Source organism: Ipomoea triloba, chromosome 7, assembly GCF_003576645.1.
Source record: "Ipomoea triloba cultivar NCNSP0323 chromosome 7, ASM357664v1".
NCBI lineage: Eukaryota > Viridiplantae > Streptophyta > Magnoliopsida > Solanales > Convolvulaceae > Ipomoea > Ipomoea triloba.
In genome coordinates, this window is record NC_044922.1 from 27,966,610 (window position 1) to 27,987,973 (window position 21,364).

The 21,364-nt window shown below is 33.1% G+C and overlaps 2 protein-coding genes across 2 annotated transcripts; one reads left to right on the forward strand and one right to left on the reverse strand.

Moving 5' to 3' along the window:
- The first annotated feature begins 7,860 nt into the window (after positions 1-7,860).
- On the forward strand, positions 7,861-8,837 carry LOC116026218 (zinc finger protein 5-like). The gene has a single exon (XM_031267699.1). It carries the CDS (start codon positions 7,893-7,895, stop codon positions 8,562-8,564), a length of 672 nt encoding a protein of 223 aa, XP_031123559.1. The 5' UTR covers positions 7,861-7,892; the 3' UTR covers positions 8,565-8,837.
- Positions 8,838-9,953: 1,116 nt separating this feature from the next.
- Positions 9,954-12,802, reverse strand: LOC116026292 (peroxidase 6-like). The gene is made up of 2 exons (XM_031267772.1): positions 12,120-12,802; positions 9,954-10,470 (listed from the first exon to the last, which is right to left on the reverse strand). Exons 1-2 carry the CDS (start codon positions 12,765-12,767, stop codon positions 10,114-10,116), a joined length of 1,005 nt encoding a protein of 334 aa, XP_031123632.1. The 5' UTR covers positions 12,768-12,802; the 3' UTR covers positions 9,954-10,113.
- Positions 12,803-21,364: the final 8,562 nt, after the last annotated feature.

A 21,364-nucleotide genomic window follows, 5' to 3' on the forward strand; every position in this document is an offset into this window, starting at 1 on the left:
CTTTTTGCAGAGAATAGTCTCATTCACAACTACTGTCCTATTATCTTACAATAATATAATTAAACTATATACTAAAAGCATGTTAGAATATCTAGAATATATATTCCTATCTTATTAAAAAACTATAAACTAAAGCATGCTGTTAGAATATATATATATATAAGTAGGTTTACCAATCAATTTCTATAATTCAAATACCGTTTTAATTTGCAGTCCAAGTTTGAAAGTTGAGGTCTGCAGATAAAGTCTTTTAAAATTGTAATATTAGTTAAATGGAATATAATAAACTCTATATTAATTAATTCGATCTAATCCAATGTAACATTTTTTTTGAGTGATGAGAGAAATTCATCGGCCACCGCCACTGCAAGAGGGTGTGCACTATTTGCACCCACTCTTATATAATAGTTCACAAATCACACATGAGAGGTAAATCGTACTAAAAAGATCATGTGCGAAGGTTCGATTGAGAGAATGTTGGCAAGAATTAAACTCATAATCTTTTGGTCACCTTTGTCCTTTGGTAAGTGTGACATTTTCTTAACCAACAAATAAAATGATCCTAAAAGTACGTACAAGCCCCGCCATGTAGATCATGCCAATCATGTTGATCTAAACCTCTATTGAGTATCATGTTGATCCAAATCTCTATTGAATATTATGTTGACCTAAACCTCTATTGAATATCAAGTCATTTAAACCCGGAGGCCCTTCGGTAAAGAATAAACATATAAGCTCTTAGCTTCTTTGAAGATCAAGTCACTTGAATTTCAGAGGCCATTCAATAGAGTGTTCAAGGCATCCAATTGAAGAATCAGAGGATCATCCAAAGATCTTGTACTCATACCGCATTGATACTACTTGTAATTAGAAATTTGAATTTTAATATATAATTCAATTTCTTTGTTCACATTATTAACATTCAATAGTCAATTTTTGTCAATACTCTCTCGGCCAATTATGTCGCACAAGGTCTTTCTAGTGTGATTTATCTCTCTTATGTGGTTTGAGAGCTCTTATAGTACAGGAACAAGATTTACTCAATGCATACTCTAAGTAGTCACTTTGGCTTTCTCACCTTATCAAAAAAATCATAAATAGCTAGCTATTAGGAGGTTGTTACACGACTTGCAACTAACAACCTAGTAAAATTTCTTGAGTGCAAAAAGTAAAATTATATTTCTCATCCACCAAGCTTGTGATGGAAATAAATTTCGCTAACTTAGTAATCTCTTTGGTGCAAAGGCCCGATGTCTACAAGAAACTACCCTATAAGAGTTTAAACTCTCGTACTGTTAGAACTCGATCCTACGTCATTGAATGTAATCTTTTACCTGATAATTAACTAAATTACATTGTAACAGAGTCAGTAGTACTCAAAAAAAAAAAAACTAAGTTACTTGTGAATATCCGAGTCGGATTTCTTAATTAGAATGATTGCCCTTATTAAAGACAAATTCTGCGGCGACTGCGCAATAAGTAAGCGTTATTATTAAGATAACTAAACATTCCTTAATGACAGGCCAACGTTAAAATAATACCCCTTGGTTTTTTTTTGTAGTATCTGTTCATAACTACTGAAGCACAAAGAGTTAAGAGTTGCCTCCACTGAGGCTCAAACCCACTCCCATCATCCATGTGGGAGTGTTAATTGGGACACCGGGTGCCACTAGACCACAAGGTCTTTGACCCCCTTGGTTGTTTAATCATGAAGTTTTAAGGTTTTATTTATTTATTTTTTAAATTTTATTTTTATTGTAATTTAATTCTAAGTCGAAAGACTTGAATTTAGTTTGGTTGTTGTGATGCTCAGTCAATTTTGGCTATCGCTTTTTTACATGATAAATTGGGAGTTTCATATTAGGAGATCGAGCTAGAGGATGGTAAAATACAATGGATTATTGGATTGATTTTTTTTCCCCCTTGTGCTTAAGATATATGGTGGTAACAATAGTTGGTGAAAGTTGCTAAATTGGTACTCCGTATTTTTTTTTTTCTTTTGGATAACCAAGGAACCTACAGTCATTATCCGGGTCTATATGGGATAAATTACGCTTCTGTATAATAGGTCACTAATCACATAGGAGATGTAAAGTGCAATATGCAAAAAGCCACATATGGAACAATCTTTAGTTTTTTTTTTGTTTTTTTTTTCAAATTCTCCTAATAGGTATTTGAAGAGGTAAACCGCACTAGTAAATCACACTCCTATATAATATCTTGCAAACCACACAACATCCTGCCGCTCGAAACGTGGTATTTACTGCTACAAAAGTATAAATAAATAAAATTGTGTCTTTGCTACATGTTATAGCAACGTTTGATTTGGAAATTAGTATCATAGTAGCTAGATAGGTCACAAGTTTGAACGCTATAAATTTTAGTGCAGTAGTAAGTATTTGATCATAATATCTAAATGTTCTAAATTTTAACATAACAATAAGCGTTTAATCATGAAAATAGAATTAGACGTACAGATCCTAAAGCTGATTTTGTTCGTGTTTTGAAATCTCGATTAATATAATTTCCTCTTGTTTTGCTTCTTCTGAAATAAAAGAGCACTCTACATACACACGCGATTTCCAAATGTTAAATTATTATGTAGGATTTTTATTATTTTGTGATATAATCAACCAATTTACTCGAACCAATACCACATTTGAGAGTAAATCAATAGTAACATAGAAAAAAAAATATTTTTCTTTTAATAGTAAGTCAACATTTTTAAATGTAGATTGTATATCTTCTTTTAAAAAGATGCATGAAAAATTAAATACATTTTTTTAAAGAGAGGATCGATGATAGTAAGCATCTAATTTTTGACAAATTAAAATGAGTGATATTTAAATGACTTTCAAGTCACGACTCATCATGATTTCTCTATTCTTAGTCTTATTTTTTAATTATCCTCTTAAAGGCATGAAGCTGCACATTTTTTTTCAAATATTATTGGTATTACTTGATGTAGATTTGTTTAGGATGATAGACTTACGCTTGTGAATTTCCTCCTTGGTATAAAAAAATATAATTTCCTTTTAATTTTACCTCCAATGGCATATTAAAATGGTATGCACATTTTTATCAATTCAACCATCTCTTGTGACTCAAATCACATAATATAGTCATAATGGTGACTAATTACTATAGACATTAAAAAATATGTTTTTTTTTCCTATGGTATCAATCCAACTATAATATCAAATAATGCAAACATATACCTTATATTGAAACGCATGGTTACATGTATACTATTTTTTTAGGTGACAAAGAAAACTTACTACTATTATCCGATAATGTGCATGTATAGGGTAACCTAAACACATTATTATATGTATACTATTTTTTCTTGTTGAGTAATGAGGGAAACTATTAAATTAGCCACTCCTGAATGGTATGCATTATTGAGTAAACTCTACTTTTGTGTATAATAGCTTGTAGACCAAAAAAAAAAAAAAAAGGTAAGTTGGACTAAGAAGATCTTGTCTAATGGACTTGACCGAAAATGTATTGATAATAATCGAACTCCTGACCTTTGGGTACGAAAATCATATTCCACACACTTGGCTACCCCTTTGAAAACTACAGATATACTATTAATACCGATGTTGATGATACATGATATAATTAAATATATATATATATATATATATATATATATATATATATATATATATATATATATATATATAATTATATTCGGTATTGTCAATATCGATGCCAATCAATACCGTAAAAATCATGTAAAAATAAATATAAATTTCAAATATTCCATAATAAACTTGGTGGGAATGTGATGAAAAGAAATCAATCAAAAACAGACAAACATCCCACCCACCCACCACAACCCAATCTTCCTCAAGATTTGGCCTCAAAAAATTATATTCCACACATGTATCTTAAAGAAATTAAGACTGAGAGAAATGCTTGATGACAGCATGCCTAATTGGAATTCTTCTCCAAAAAGGAACAAAGCAATTGGAATAGGCCAAAAGCAAAGCAACAAATAAAATATAAAATAAAATAACAAAAAAAAAAAGAAGCAAACAAAGAGGTAAGTTGAAATAAGAATAACCCTTGTAAAAAAGTATTGAGCACAACCATTTATCAGGGTTCACTAATTATTGATATTTTTATTAAAAAAAAAAGAAGACAAATTCAATCATTGATTTAACAGATCTAACGATTGAAAAAAACAAACTTTAGTTTTCAAAAAAATAAAATAAAATAAACAAACTTTGTAATATTTATGAAAATGACCCACTTATTTTTTACTTGATTTTCCATCTATCAGATCTTGCAAATCAATGGTTTGAATTTGTCCAAAAGTTCTCAAAGTGGTTCTCGTATGTAATATATATATATATATATATATATATATATATATATATATATATATATATATATATATATATATATAAAAATAAAGGAGTGGGAATTGAAAGATTTCGTTGGTGGACTTGTTCCACCAATTAGAGATGTTGTAAGGGACAATGGAATAACACATAATCTAATGGTTTCTTAAAATGTCTCTAAAGCTACAAATGTGGGGGCCAATCATTAACAACTGTCCAACACAATTCACAAATGCTTTGGTTGATGTTTTTAATAATATTCTAATTATTAAATAATGACTTGATTCACTTTATTTTAATCTCTTTTTGGATGCATTTCAAAAAATGTATGTGAGTTGAATTTAAAAATTCCTTTATAGAATTTTGAATGTTTACTATTAGTTTATATGGTCTGTGGCAACTTGTTGAATTGAATTATCTATCATAATAATAAATAATTCAACAATTTATTTTAATTATTAATTATAATTAATTATATACTTGCTCTATTGTTACTAATTAATTATATCTAACTTTTAGCATAATAGTAAATACTTTATCACGACAAATTGGTATCAAAGCATGTTTGTTAGGTGACGCTTGAAGGACTGAATTCAACATCGTACCATATTAACCATCAATATGTGATGTTGGCTGTTATGCAAGTATAAAATGAAAATGCGTCTTTTTTACTAGATATAACTTTTGGTGTAGTGTAAGAGTTTGCTCCTAACAGAGTAAGGGTATTGTTAGGATTAAGCGTTTATCACTGCTCCAAAAGTTATAGCTAGTACCGAAGACGCAACTTTATTTCAATTCCTTACACTTGCGTCAATGTCACATTTTGATGGCAAGATGTTGGGCTTGACCTATCAAGCCGCAACCCAACATGTATGTTGCGTAATTTATGACTGACAAGTGTTGAGAAGAGGCCGGATTATTGTGATTGAATTCAAAATGTAGCATTGGCTGCTACGTAAATATAAGAAAATACTGTTGCAAATGTCTTTCATTATATATTTCATATTTGTAAGATGATAGAAAGGAGTATATATATATATAATATAAAATTTAAACTTGAGAATTTGAATATAAGAAGGGATTAAAATAACAATGTATCATTTGACAAACTTGACATGTACAATAAACATTTGCTTAATTAGCCTTTTGGATGGGAATAAAATATTAGGGTTTGCCTGCTCTAAGAAGATATGCAAGATCTCATTGAAGACCTTAATTGCTGGTATATATGCTTACATCACCGCCCACTTCTTTAATATTCCTTTGATTAGCAACTACCGTCGCTTAATGTTTTTTTAATGTACCCAAAAACATGGTCAAGACACACCCATTATATAAATATAATATTTATATGTTTTTCCACACATCAATTCTTTAAGTATGTTAATATGGATAATCACAAGAACCTTCTTTCAAGTGCCGAGTTATCACAAATGTACAGTTATATATTCATCTGTGTATGAACATGATTTAGCAACCTGTTGCTTGATTGGACTAGGCACCATCCACCCACAGATACTTCTACAAACACGGTGAATATATAATATATATATTCTGGTTGAGAATAAATTCTATGTAAGAGATAAAAAAAGTCAATAACGTCGTAAAACATGAAAAGTTAAAAATAATAGTTTATTTTGAAATGCTAACTCATATAGTATTTTAAAATAAGTTATTGACTTTCAACAAAAAATGACACCATATATATTAATTTATCTGTCATTTTATACTTATCAACTTATTCGACAATTAATTTTTTTAAATATTATAATTTCATTAAATTAGTTTAACTATTAATTTAAATTAATTTATTTATTAACCATTAAAATTTTCAACTTTTAGCTTTCCGCATGGCGTTTGGTACACTGTACACATGAATTGCAATTCCATAGGAACCAAAATGTCATTCTTTAGTTAGAATTGAAATTTCCATACCCCTTTAGAATTGGAACTCTCATGCAATTAATTTCACATCTCAAGAAAAAAAGTGTATATTGATAAATTTGTCCATTATTATTATTATTATTATTATACAAGTGCATTTTAAATTTTATATTACTTTTTTCCTTTCAATTCTTTGAAACGCGCCTACCAAATAATGAAATCTGAATTACTACTTTATTTACATTATTATTATTATTATTTTTACAGAATTACAATTTTTTTCTTTAATTCCATCTTTAATTTTCAACCAAATGCCCATTAACTACGTCAAACAATGCATGACTGTTCATGAACAGTGTTGGTTACGTGGGTTTGAATTAATGAAGTAAAATAATGATTAAAGAAAAGCATATAAGAACAGTGTTAGATTTGGTAGAAGCCATTATATTCGCTTTCCAGGTGATTATTCTATACCTTATAACCTACTCTCCCTTTGACTTTTGGTGGTTACAGTTAATATAATAACCAATTTTCTCCACCTTAAGTAGGGAATATTTGTTTTTTTTTTCTAAGTGCCCAAGTGGGCAGTACATACAATTGCATGTTTTTCTAATGTTGTTTAAAGTGGTAGGGAGACCATCATTAATTTAATCAAATTATTATTAAAAACTTTATTTCATATTTCATACATACACTGAATCCCCTTTGGTGGGAAAAAGGTTATTGGTGTATCTTACTATACTGATTTGGAGAAGATTATATTTTGTATAAAATAATGTTTTGCATGAGACAGCTTCCCTAGTATGACTATTGTTTTCCCCCTTTCCCTCTTTTGTTTATTTTGACCATTTTTAATAGATAGACTATTCATGATTGGTATTATATATTATTGTTTTTTAGAAATCCATTTTTTTGGGTTGGATTTTTTATTGGTACGTGATTTGAGTTAAATTCAAATTAGTCTCATAGTGATAAGAATATCGCGTGCGTGTCACTATATGAAAAGAACTTAGTTTAATTTGCTCACGAGTGTACCATTTGGTGGTGCGTCTCGAAGCTAGATTGACTCGATTTACTTTCTCATGAGCCTGTGGTGAATTCTTGTGGCTTAAAATACAGTATGACGAAATCGAAAAACTTGGGTTATTAAAAAAAGAAACCCTAATTTTGAGCTAGGCTTTTCATAGAGTAAGTCATACTTTACAAACACGACTTGAACTGAATCCAGATTAGTCTATACTGATGAGGATACAATGAGCATGCCACAGTATGAATAAATCCAATTTGTTTCTTATATTTCTATATATTTTTTTATAATATCCACATTAATGTGGGACTAATCGATTTAACTAGGTTAGGCTTGTAATGCTTTATATATACTTATTCAAAAGAATTTTAACTCAAAACTGTTTTATATAATACACTAAGAGCCGAAATTGCACTGCAGTTGTATTAGCAGTAAGCTTATTTGGCCTATCGGCTACCTCAAGCTGATGAGTTATTATATTAATATTTTTTTTAGGAAATATTAATATTTAGATGCAATGCATAGTCAAATTCCAATTTCCATATTACCTATATAAGACATGAGAGAGCCACAACAACATTATACCATCCATTAAGGTTGTCGTTTCAAGCCAAAGAAAAACCAAAAACATGTCTAAAGATATCTCCACTTCTCTTTCTTCTTCTCCATGCAAGAACACCAACGGAGATAATGAATCCCGGCCGCCGGCGAAGAAGCTCAAACTCTTCGGCTTCGACCTCGCCGGAGGCGAAACCAACACAAACGTGTCGTCCAAGGAAGACCACGACAGCGCCAACTCCTCCTCCTCTTCCACCACCGTCGTCTCCTCCGCCGCCTCCGGTGACAAACCCTCCGCCGCATGCGGCGGCGCCGGCGAGAGGAAATTTGAGTGCCAGTATTGTTTTAAAGAGTTCGCGAACTCGCAGGCTTTGGGAGGGCACCAAAATGCCCACAAAAAGGAGAGGATGAGGAAGAAAAGGCTGCAAATTCAGGCCAGAAAAGCCAGTCTTAGCTGCTATTATCTTCAACAACACCCATTTCTGCAAAAGAATAATAATTCTTCTCCTTCATGGCTATTTGACCCTTCTTCTGCAAATTCCTCCGATCAATTGCCCCCTTTTGAAGGCTCTCAGATCAGCTTCGGCTCCCAAGAACCCTTTCTCCCAGATTCATCATCAGCCATGTTCTTCACTCTTTCAACCAATAACCCCAGAAAGATTAGCAAGAATCATCATTCAAATAAAACCTGCAAATCTTTAGATCTTCAGCTAGGATTGAGCTTGCTGCATTCAACACACTAGCTATAGATATAGATATGTGTGTAAGACTGTAATCATCTTTAATTAGTTTCTTTTTTTTTCCAGGAAATTTATGTTTAATTTATTGTATGTCTTTCCAGATCTGATCTTCTGTATATGCTTAATATGGAAAAAAAGGCTGTAAATTTCCATCTTGGGTTGTTGACATATTTGGCCATAGAAAATATAGTCAGTAAAAAAGAAGTTTTTATAAATTAGGTAGTGATCTGAATAAATTATTTTCGAGAGATATATTTTAATTACTTTTTTTTTTAATTAAAATAGTATGACAACCTGTTATGCAATGGATTTTTATTTTATTGTTTTGGTGCGGTGATGAGAAAACATTAAAAAAATTAGTTGTTTTATATGAAGGTTGATTAGTTCTGGATGAAAGCGAATACTTTCTTCTTTATTTACTGCAACAATTTAGTAAACAAAGAAGGAATGTTTTTTAGGTTCACCAGGTAACTTGCAATTACTATTTGAGACACTGCGTTGAATAAAGCACACTCGAAAGATCTTATTCAGTATGTTCGAGACGATATTAGCTAGTCTGAGAATTATATTAGGCTTAACTCACTCAGCTCGCTCACCCCTTTTAAGGTAGAAGTATTGGCATGACTATAATTAGAAAGAAATTTCATACCGTGAAGGATATTTAAGATGGTTACTATGTGGACGCTTGTAGGCACACCATGTCTACGTTTGATCAGTGTTTTGTTACGTTGATTCCTAGATCAACAAATGTTATTACTCACTCACTTGCTTCAGCAGCCTTTTCTCAGGATGCCACTTTGTATTGGGACTCTGTCCCTTCTGACTCTATTTTTGCTTTATTGCATTAATCTATTTGGTTGTTTAATTTGCTTTCAAAATTATTCCGTGTTTGGTGAAACTTTTGACTGGGGAAATTTGGGTTCAAGGAATCAGAGTCCTTGTAAAATAAATCCGACCTAAAGGGGTATGATAAATCTATTCAATTACATATTTTTTTTTGGTGTCTGATTAAAACAATCTATACTATAAATATATTATATTTTTCTCCCTTGCCATGCATGTTGTTGCTTTGCCTATACTATAAGAATAACACTTCACCATTGAACAGAAGATTGATCTCAACTCACCAACTTACCATAGAAGATCTCAACATGTACACCCTTGTATTTTATCCTCGTGTTTATAACGTGCACCATTTGTTAATATTTGAATAGAAGAAGTAATTTTCACTAGAACGACTCACGAGTTAGTCTGATTAATGATTTTATAATACTAGAATCATGTTCCATCTATACAAGAATCATAATGATTATTGATTACATTTGTATGATACATTAATTTTAATTATCCCTGAAATTTTTTTATGCATTCTTTGTTTAACCAACCAAGCAATCTACGAAACAAACATATACAGCAAAGTAATACTCCATTGCATATACACACACAATTATTAGAACTTAACAAATCGTCACCATTCCACGAATTAATCTGACCGTATGATATACAAATCGTCACAAATTAATACAAACAAACCCTACCGTCACCTAATTAATTAACTGGCCGTCGCCTTCAAATTATTGAAAGCGTCGCATCTCCTCCTCACCTCGCCGTCTTTTCCGGTCTTCACCTCATAAACGCTCATCTTCTCCATCACGCGCGCGAACGCGTCGAAGAACGCCGTCTGGTTCTTCGCGTACAGATCAACGTACGGCCTCGTTCTGTTGTCGGAGAACAGCGCTTCGTCGGAGGCCAACAGCCCCATGCCGTTTTGCAGGTTGACGTAATACATGTTGTCGAACTTCCCCGGCGTCATCACGTCATTGAACGCCGACATGCCCGTTTGTTTTGTGTAATTGGCGCACAGTTTTTGTAGCGCGTGGGCGAAGGTTGGGTGTAGTGTCGGGTCAACCTGGTGTGGAACTTGTATAATAGGATCACAACTCTACAAATAGCTATACAGCGAAATAAAATAGGCTAGTAGTACTAGGGGTGTAAACGAGTCGAGCTCGTTAAGAAGGGCTCGGCTCGACCTTGAGTTCGGTAATTTTTGAGCTGCTCGAGTTCGGCTCGAACAGCTCGATTGTTCGAGCTCGAACTCGAACTCGAACATGAATTCGAGCTCGAGTTCATGCTCAAACTCAAATTTTGAGCTCGGATTTAACCTGGTTGATTTTAAATTCATGTTTCAATTAAAAATAAATTATATATATATCGCAAGCGGCTCGACGAGCCACGAGCCACGAACCTAAGACATTAGAGTTCGAGCTCAAATTTGACCGAGCGACTCATGAACCGCTCGGTTCATTTACACCCATATAGGCTACCAACGGCAATAACAGTAAATTATATCATGGACCAGGGTCGATCTCGTCCAAAACAATGTTGTTTTGTCAAAATTTTTGTTTTTCCATTTATATGGACTTAATGTTCAGAAACTCGAAGCTAAGCTTAATGTTTAAAAACTATACATTATAGGTTCAGAAACCCAAAGCTAAGCTTAGTGTTCAGAAGCTATACATTATAGGTCCAGAAACTCAAAGCTTGATGTTCAGAAACTAGACATTATATGTTCAGAAAATCAAAACATAATGTTTATTAATTAGACATACTAGAACATTAACTTTGTTACATGTTCATAACATGTCTTGCATATGTTCAGAACCTCAAAGCTTAATGTTTATAAACTAGACACTATATTTTATAAATTTAAAGGTTAATATTCATAATTAAATTAGACACTACAACATTCACTCTGTTATATATTCATAACATATGTTTAGAAACTAACACTATATTTCATAAACTTAAATGTTAATATTCACAAACTAGACACTACATATTCATAAAATGCTTTAATTTACATATGTTTTGAAACTCAAAACTTAATGTTATGCTAGATGCTATATGTTCTTAAACTCAAAGTTTAATGTTCAGAAATTAAACATTACAATATTCACCCTGCTCCATGTTTATAACATACCTTACATATGTTCAGAAACTCATAGCTTAATGGTTTGAAACTAGACGTTATATATTCATAAACTTAAAGCTTAATGTTCATAAACTAGTATATTCAATAACTCAAATCTTAATGTTCATAAACTAGTATATTCAGAAACTCAAAGCTCAATATTCCTAAACTAGTATATGTTCAGAAAATCAGAACTTAATGTTCTTAAATTAGACATTACAACATTCGTTTTGTTATATGTTCCTAACATGCCTTACATATGTTCAGAAACTAGACACTATAGGTTCATAAACTAGCTTATTAGTATGTCTAGAAACTCAAAACTTAATGTTCATAAATTAAACATTACAACATTCACTCTATAACATGCAGGCAGAAACTAAAAATTTAATGTTCAGAAACTAGACACTATATGTTCATAAACTAGCTTATTAGTATGTCCACAGCAACTCAAACTTAATGTTCATAAATAGACATTACAACATTCTTCTATTATATGTTCATAACATGCAGGCATAAACATAAAATTTAACTTCGGAAATTAGACACTATATGTTCATAAATTCAAAGCTCGATGTTCATAATACCTGGGAGGTGGAGCTGAAGTTGAAGATGCGGTGGCTAAACTCGGAGCAATGGGCAAATCCAATGGTGTGGGCGCCGGAGAGGGTAACAAGTTCTTGGACGGTAAGATTCTTGGAGGCAAAAACAGCGATGATTTTATCCATGGGCATATAAGGGGTGGCAATGTGGCCTGCCACGTCGGACGCGCGTGACTCAAGGCTATCTTTCCTCCCAAGCACAACCTCGTAGTAGGGCCCACCCACCATAGATACGAGGTTACGCGCGGCCACGGCGAGAATATCGGCGCAAGAAACGGTGTTGGGGCACTCGAGCTCCAGCGCGGTTTTGAGGCGCACGATGAGGTCAAACGCGTCGCCGGGGAGCGAGCGGTTGAGCTCGGCGTCGCGCTCGGCGGTGGTGTGGGCGTTGGAGGCGATGAGGAGCGAGGCGTCGCAGCCGCCGACGACGCAGTCGTGGAAGAAGACGCGGAGGATGCCGGCGGCGGTGGTGGGGGCCGCCATTTGTTTGTCGACGATGATTCGCTCCATGGTGGTGGGGAATTGGGGGCAGGTTTTGGCGTAGTAGTCTTTGGTTAGGTTTGAGTTTGTGATCGGAATTAGGGCGAGGAATGGGAGGAGAAAGAGATGGAGACGGTGCAGAGAAAACGCCATGGCTGATCAAGAAGGGGAAATGGATTGGATCAGGAAAAGATTGATCAGAGGGAATTGGAGAGGAAGTGGGAGCCTTTTTGTTGAGTTTTTGAGTTGGGGAAACATGTGGTGGATCGGATACAACGTTGTTATGTTTGTTAGGGATCGGACACAACCCGAGTTTCGCTCTTTTGCCAACAAAATGCTAATTTTTTTGCCATGCAATTCATGGAGGTTTTGTGGTGAACTAAGGATATGGGTTGATGAACATGGACGTGTGTGTTGTGGTGTTGAAGTGTGATTGATTGCGCTAACATCTCTCATAGCTAATTAAATTGTGCTTCGTTGACTTTATCTTATTTTACATTGGTTTAGAGATTTTTTTCTTATTGTTTTGCCCTTGATGGGGTAAATACGGGGCTCATTACGAATACGTAGAGGTACTAGATTAGATGGCAGTTCTTGAGTGGTTTGCTTGTTGGTTTAAGTCTTGAAGTTCGGAATGTGTGAAAGTGAGTCAGAGGTTCACGAGCTTATGATTAGTGCATATATAGAGGTCACAAAAAATCCTCTATACCCGTAAAAAATGCTGTATTTATAAGGTAGAGAGGGGGGGAGGGGATAGGTTACGGCCTTGCAGCATGCACGACACATGAAGCTCATGCACGAGTCAAGGGGCCCTAGCCACGTGCCCTAATGTTCCTGGGGGTGTTGAGTGTGCCCCTGGAATTGGGTCAGTAGGTCGGTCCTGACCTGATCAGGTCGGGGCACAACGACTACTAAAGCACCAACATGTGTCGCCCTTCGGAGAATGAAGCTCAGTAAGAGAAGCAGTCGAGAAGGAGATCCCAAGCGGTCAGCGGAGGTAGGTCCGGGCTCCAACCACGTAGCATATCTGATTCGCACCGTCCTAACAAGTCTATGTATCGAGAAATAATCCCCATCAACCCTCATTGTGTCTTTGGGTTTTGTTTTAGTTATTGGCATATTTGGAGGCAATTAAGTCGGCAAAATATGTACTATGTTCTGTGTAGCATGCATATGCTTTTGTTAAGGCGATGGGCTCTTGATTTGGCAAGGGAAATTGGGACTTTTATCCTCATGCTTGTATTAGAAAGAGATTTAATCCACAACCCTATTCTGTTCACAAAACACATGGAAGCCCACCACTTCCTATTCAACCTCTTCAAAATCGTCCTACATGCCTCAATACACATTTATTATTTTATATAGTATTGCAAGGTGCTTTTTATTTTTTATTTTTTTATACTTTATATTAGGTTGATGTTCGTATTTTACAATACTAATTCAACTACTTTGTCCATATGACCATACCCTTTTTTAAGAATAGCACCCCCAAAGACCAAACGATATTATTACATATATATGGTTTCGAACCCTGAATAAATTACTATTGTGTTTAGACTGCATCTTTCATATATAGGCTGATTCATCTTTTGTTTCATTGGGCCTTTTCTAGTAAGGCTTTATTGTTGCAAAGTTGGCTATTTGGGCATGCACAAGTGTGTGTATATAAATTTATATATGATGGTGTTCAAATGAGAACTAGATAAGAAATGATTTGATATGTAAGGTTCGATCAATAATTGAATAATTGACCTATCATGTTTCAATGGTAGAATACTAAAGTTAGTATTTCAAGTTGAAGCCAAAAAGTAAGGAAACTAGATGGTAAATGGTAATGATAATTGATCATAAATGAAAATTCATGTATATATATGTTTTCATTTGAAAGCTTTTGTAAATATTAAAACTATTTTTTAGGTTACAAAACAATATTTCTAGTTTTTTAAAAGAAAAATATACCATTAATTTGAAAGATAAGGAGAAAATGCTTAATAACTGAAAAAAAAAAATCAGAAAAAGTAAAGTGGCATGCCATTTCCCCTGACCTGATAAAGAAATAATTGTCTTGACAATTAAATGAATATATGTGATTGATATGCACATTTAATTAGAAGGTAGTTAAGGGTGTGTTTGGTTTATAGGTTTAAACATTAGGAATGAAAATTAAAATCATAGTTAGTGATTGGTTAACAACTTTTTAAACACAATTATGAAATTTAATTACTCACTCAATTAAAAATTAAATTACCTAATTAAAAACGAGTATCATTCCATTTTATAATGACTAAATTTTTCTCGTCATCCAAAAAATCTACGCAGTGTTCATGATTTGATAAGATTCTTTTACTATATAATTGTATGCCTTTCCAAGAAGGAAAATAAAGTGACAACACATATTTATTTGTCATTGTATGTACCATATATGATTCTTTTCAGTTCTAGCATTTTCTACGATATTTTTTTAAATTGCCGTTAATATATCTTATTTTGATTGAAACATGACAACTAGTAACAAGTTATGCACGTTAAGAGATTTAATAGCGCATATACTTCTCTAACATTCAAACTATCCACTAGGGCATTAGTCAGTGGCTGAGAAGCTGAGTTTAAAATTTATTCACCGTATCACTACATCGTGAGAGTTCTAACCTTGCCAAAAACAATCTAAAGTTTGGACTCTCTAAAAATGAGTTACCATAATACTTGTTATATTTTCTTATTTACCAGCTAACTTTCTAGCCTCACAAACACTTTTTTTTTTTTCCAAAATGTAAAATAAAATTAACTCAAATTGTGAAACAAAAGTTAATTAAAGGGAATGAGACTGTACTCAAAAAAAAAAAAGGGAATGAGACCATATCATCGTCATCATATTATAAACGTGTTTTTTTCAAAATTGTGAGTAAGAATATAATGATTTTTTTTAATTTTCTTATTTTTGTGTACATTGGTGGGGATTTGAAAAGTACCAAAACTTCATAACTAAAGAGCTAGCTGCATGATATTGGTTGGTGGCATGTCAATGACAACTCTTTCCCAATCCCCCTCATTATATTGTTGATATAATTAAGCACTTAGATCACTTTTGTATTTATTACTTTATTTTTTAAAAAAAGTTGTTAACTTTCATCATTGAGCACTTATTTAGGACCGGCCTTGGTCATATGCGGTCAGGACGACAACACATGCAGGATTAGTCCTGGTTATCACTTTTGCTTTTTATTATTATTATTATCAGTGTTTGCTTCCGTGCGATGCACGGAATGAATTTGTTACAATATTTTAAGAATATTTAGATCGGTGTATAATTATAAGAATTATAAATCAAATATTATATAGTGCAATTGAAAAAGATGGTTTGGATTGATTATGTTTTGTAATGTTATCATTGCATGAATTTGACCAAATAATTGTTGAATTAATAACTAATGTGTAGATGTAAACCTCCGGTGTTGAAACTTTGGAAATTTTATATATCAGTGTTTAAGATTTGTATAATTTGGACAAAGTTGCTCGATCTTTGAAAAAAAAAACATAATATCACCCGTTCGAACAGTTCGAATTACACATTATTCAAAATTTCTTTGTAGACGACATTGGTAGTACTAATAGAATCTTGTCCATCATCGTCTAGCGCTAACACCCTCAGGCCATCAGGATGGGTGACTCGGGAAAAAGACACGTACAATTGACCGTGATTTAACACCGATTTGCCCAACATGAGTTAGTACCATTATAATATATATGGGATACGATTCTAAGAAAAAAAAAATACTATTGTCACTCATATTGTCATTTTTTGTGATGAAATTGTTATAAATATTTGTGACGCTCAATAATTTTGTAACAAAAATAATTTTGTAACAAAAATTACTAAACTGTGACAATAATTGTGTTGACTTCATTTTTGTCACTAATGTTATGATAATTGTGATGACTAATTATTTGTTACAATGTCTTTGTCGCTATAATTAAATATATGAATATTGTGTGAAGTTATATTGTAATCAATGTTTGTCACTAAAATTGCATTCAAGTTGTTGTCAAAGTAATTTTGTGTGAACTAGATATTAAATAATCAGTATTATGGTCAACTAAAATGCAACTAGTTAGTGTCTCTTAAAAATAAATGCAATTGTGATAATACATTTTGTAATCACTCATTAATAACTTTCTTTTTTGTGACATATAAGTTCACTATCATTTACAGAAATTATCTAAGAAAAAATTTCACAAGTCAAATAGTTTCATTCCAATACAAATATTAACAAGCTCATATTTATCACCAATTGACTTTAAAAATGATATGATAAAGAATTAACCAAAGAACTCCGTGGTTAACTGTGTTTGATGGATGACCTACTGGGAATATTATTTTTTAGTATGATTAATTGTAACAATTTTAGTTGTCACTAGATTTTTTTTCTTTTTTGTAATAACATAACATATTTGGTCACATAATGTAAATTTATTATGATTTCTATTGTTATCACTCAGATAGTACTTTTAGTCTAAGTAAACCTTGTCACAAAAGTCTTGAATAATAATTGTGACAACTTTTCATAAGCCGTCACTATTATAAGAGTGAAGGAGGATATAGTGACGACTTCAAAAATCGATCACTAGTTTTATTAGTGACCAAAATCAATAGTGTTCATGTTCCTATATAATAATGCGCACACCACACATGAAGAGTAAATTGTATGAGGAAGAACTTATTCAATAACTTTGAGTAATATTATAATTTTATTTTTTTTTATTATTTACCTTTTAAAGAATTAAATTGTGTTAAATGGATGGATTTATAAATAAATATTAAATATAAAACAACTATCTATGATGCAGGGTATATGATATAAATCATTGAGTAAAATATTTGTTAAGGAATATATATTTTCTAAATTGCGCTTCCGATATAATAACACTTTGCAATATGCATGAAGTGGGGGTGGGAGGAGGGGGGTGGGGGGGGGGATGAGACATACCATTTCCATCATCTTTAATTTGATTTCTTTGGGGATGGCTAGCTTTCACTAAAGCTTTGGAGTCGAGACAATAATTATTATTGATTGATAATAGTGATCTATTAATGGAATGTACACTTTTTAAAGTAAGAAAAAATTATTAAAATGTATGGTTAAAAAAAAAAAAAATCGTTAGGTGCTCCACACGGATTGTTGGGCCCTACATCGCTATCTTACAATCACTTCGGTTAGATAAGGTCTCACGTGGGTTTCTTTATTAATGATTGTTCGGTCTCATATTTTCTTTTATTAGTTGTTCCTTAATTTCGTTGTGTCTCTAGACAGTTAAACTTAGTTGCTCACACTTTAGCATCTAAAGCAGATCAACAGGCTACTTCTTTGTATTGGGACTCTGTCCCTCCTGACTTTGTTTCGATTCTTCTGCAATAGTATACTTCCACCTTTGCTTTCCAAAAAAAATCGTTAGGTGCTCCTTGGGCATTTGGGAGCGGTTAATCGCGCCTAGGTGCCCGTGTATTTTTATTTTATTTTTTTATTTTTTAAAAAATTATTTAAAATTTGTTTAATTTTTTAAGACTTGATAATTATAAACAATGGAGTATTTAATACTTCAATAGTTAATAGTAAAATATTAAATATTAACCTAAAAAATCTAGAGTTTGAACAATTTAGGGTTATTTCGCTCAAAACTAAGTCGTTTTAAGTGAAATAACCCATTTAAAAAAGAAGGAAACAATAGATTATCGGCATACTAGGCGACCTAGTTAATTAGTCCCTAAGTGGCCTAGGCGGCGCTAGGCGCTGGCCAGCCGCCTAGCAGCGCGTGTATTTTTTATTTTTTTTTTAAACATTTGTTTACAATTTTTTTTTAATTTTTAAGACTTGATAATTATATAGTACGGAGCATTTAATACTTCAATAGTTAATACTAAAATATTGAATATTAACCTAAAAAATCTAGAGTTTGAAGAATCGCTTTTGAGCGAAATAACCCATTTAAAAAAGAAGGAAACAATAGCTAATCGGCATATTAGACGACCTAGTAAGTGCCTAAGTGGCCTAGGAGGCCTAGGCCGCCTAGGCGGCACTTATGTGGCCTAGTCGCCCTACCACCTAGATCACCGATTATGGTGATACGCTCTAGGCGGCCTGCTAGAGCTTAAGCGCCGATTAATCGATGCGTATGCGAGAATTTTTGCAACACTCTTAAAATGTCACCATAATTCTTTCCGTTCTTACTTTAAAAATATTAAATCTAATTAAATGAATGGCTCAGAATGATTCTTAATTTTTTTCTTAAAATATATTCAGATACGATCATTTTCCTATATATATAATCAATGTGACTCGATCATGTGATGGCCATAACTTTACCATACTATTTCTAGTTTTGGCCAATTCAAGCACCACCCCAATCTCTCATGTCAATTATTATATATATGTTTTTTTCATACTCCAACTAATATTTGGATAACCAAACATGTTATAGCATGATGATATCCATTCACGTCTAGACAAAACTAATCATTTTTTTAAAGACTAATTTAACTATTTCAATTCCGTCGTACACGTAGAAATGTTGAGTATAAAAATTATGATTTGTAAAATTTTCTAATTTTGTATGCTGGTAAAATTGTACGTTATACTTTATAAATTGTACAATCGCTTGTGTACTTCAGAGAAAGCACAAAGCATGAATTTGCAAACTATATTACATTAATTAAAGATATGAATTTCATAAATTTACACTCAAAATAGATCATGATTAAATGAGAAATTCATTTTCAAATATTAAAATTGAGAAAATGGAGTTTGGGAAGGCTTTGAAGGAGCATTTTCCCATATTGAAAATATAAATGCATGCATTTTAATTTTTAAGGAGTTTGAAAATATATTACTGAAATACTTAGACTAGTTTTATCATTTTCTCTTCCCAAAAGGTTGAATCTCTAACCCCAAGGGTTCCACCACGCTCCGGCCCGACAGAGCATCTCAGAGTATGTAAATCATGATAACTCAGTTGAACACAAATGCTAAACCTTTACTTACTGCGCACAATGAGCCCTCACTTTGAGAGGTTGCTCCTACACTGTCGTTGGTGAGACTCGATCCCAAGTATTTCTTTCAAAACTTCACCCCATGACAAATCTCTAGTCTTTTTTCTCAAGCTGAGTCTTAATCATATCCCTAATCTTTCTTCTCAAACTTCATCCCTGTAACGAATTGAGCTAATCGTACGAGCAGTTTTATCCTTCTCTTGCACACCTATGGAGGTGCAAATCATAAACAAAAAATGAACTTCACTTCTAAATGCATTAGACCTCCAATAACTCACATATCATGTCTTTTAACCATATATTTTGCTATTAAATTGATTTTAATTTGATTTGATCAACCAATTCAACTTTGAACGGTTAACATTAAAGCTCCATCAATGCATGGTGGGTGAGTGGGGATAATGGGTGGGTGATTTATGCATTGGATTTTATTTGATGGCACGTGGCTTTGTCTCATGGTAGGTCAGTTGTTGTGATGGAGGAACTATTGTCTGCAGGTTGTAGGGCAAAGAACCCAAAATCATGTTTGATATTTTGTACAAAGAGCTCCAAATATAGTAACTTATCACTGTTTTTATTGAACTGGTACATACCTTGCCTAATGTAGTTGTCCCATGGTTGGACCATTTCATCAATGTTTGTTTGGTAGAATTATTTGAGTCCATCAGTTAGGGACTAGTTTAACTTCTTTTAGCCCTTAACTAATAACCAGTTAGAGTTACTAGGTGCACTTCATTCAAAATACATATTTTAGATATAGTGATCGTGAATTTTTTCATAAATAATCATGAAACTCAAATTCAAGTTTAATATTTTTGTACAAAGATCAGATCTCCATGTATAGTAACTGACAAGATAATGAGACACGATAATGGACTCGAACCAGAACATGTTTGGTCTAACATGAATGAGTCAAAGCAATTAACGCAATCAATTGGTAACGGTTAGGAGTCAAATAGAAAGGGGTGGAATGGTGCACTATGTTGTGATATGAAACAGCAGGGAGAGAAAGAATTTGTATTGCCCACATGGGCAGCTTGATCAACTGGTCACAGGGATGAAGTTTGGGAGAAAATACTAGGGATTGAGTCTCACCCGCGGCAATGTGAGAACAACCTCGCCTCTGTGTTCAATTGAGTTACCATGATTTACATTCCCCGAAATGTTTTGTTGGGTTGGGATTATATTCAATTTTTTTGGGGAAGAGAAAGAATGTGTATTGCATATATAAAATGAATACACTTAGGGTGTGTTTGGTTGGGGGGTTTTGGTATAGGGAATGGGTATGAAAGTGATTGCTAGTGTTTGGTTGATAGGTTTTAAGAATGCTACTATGGGTATGGAATACCCCATTAATGAGAAAATCCATACCCTTATTAAATAAGGGTTTCATTTCATTTCTTCATTTCTTCCCCAACTATTAATATTCATTCCCATCCCACCCAACTACCAAACATGCTAAATACTTTCACCAAAACCCATTACCCTTACCAAGTATTTGATACCCATTCCGATTCCGATTCCCATGTGCGAACCAAACACACCCTTACAGTTATTTATAGAGCAACACTAACACCATAAAAATTTATGCGCACTCAGTTGTTTTGTCGAGAGACCCGGGTTTGATTCCCGGCAACGGAATCCTTTTTGCGCACCAAAAAAAAAAAAAGGAATACTATAACATATTACAGGTACGGAAAACAGGAAA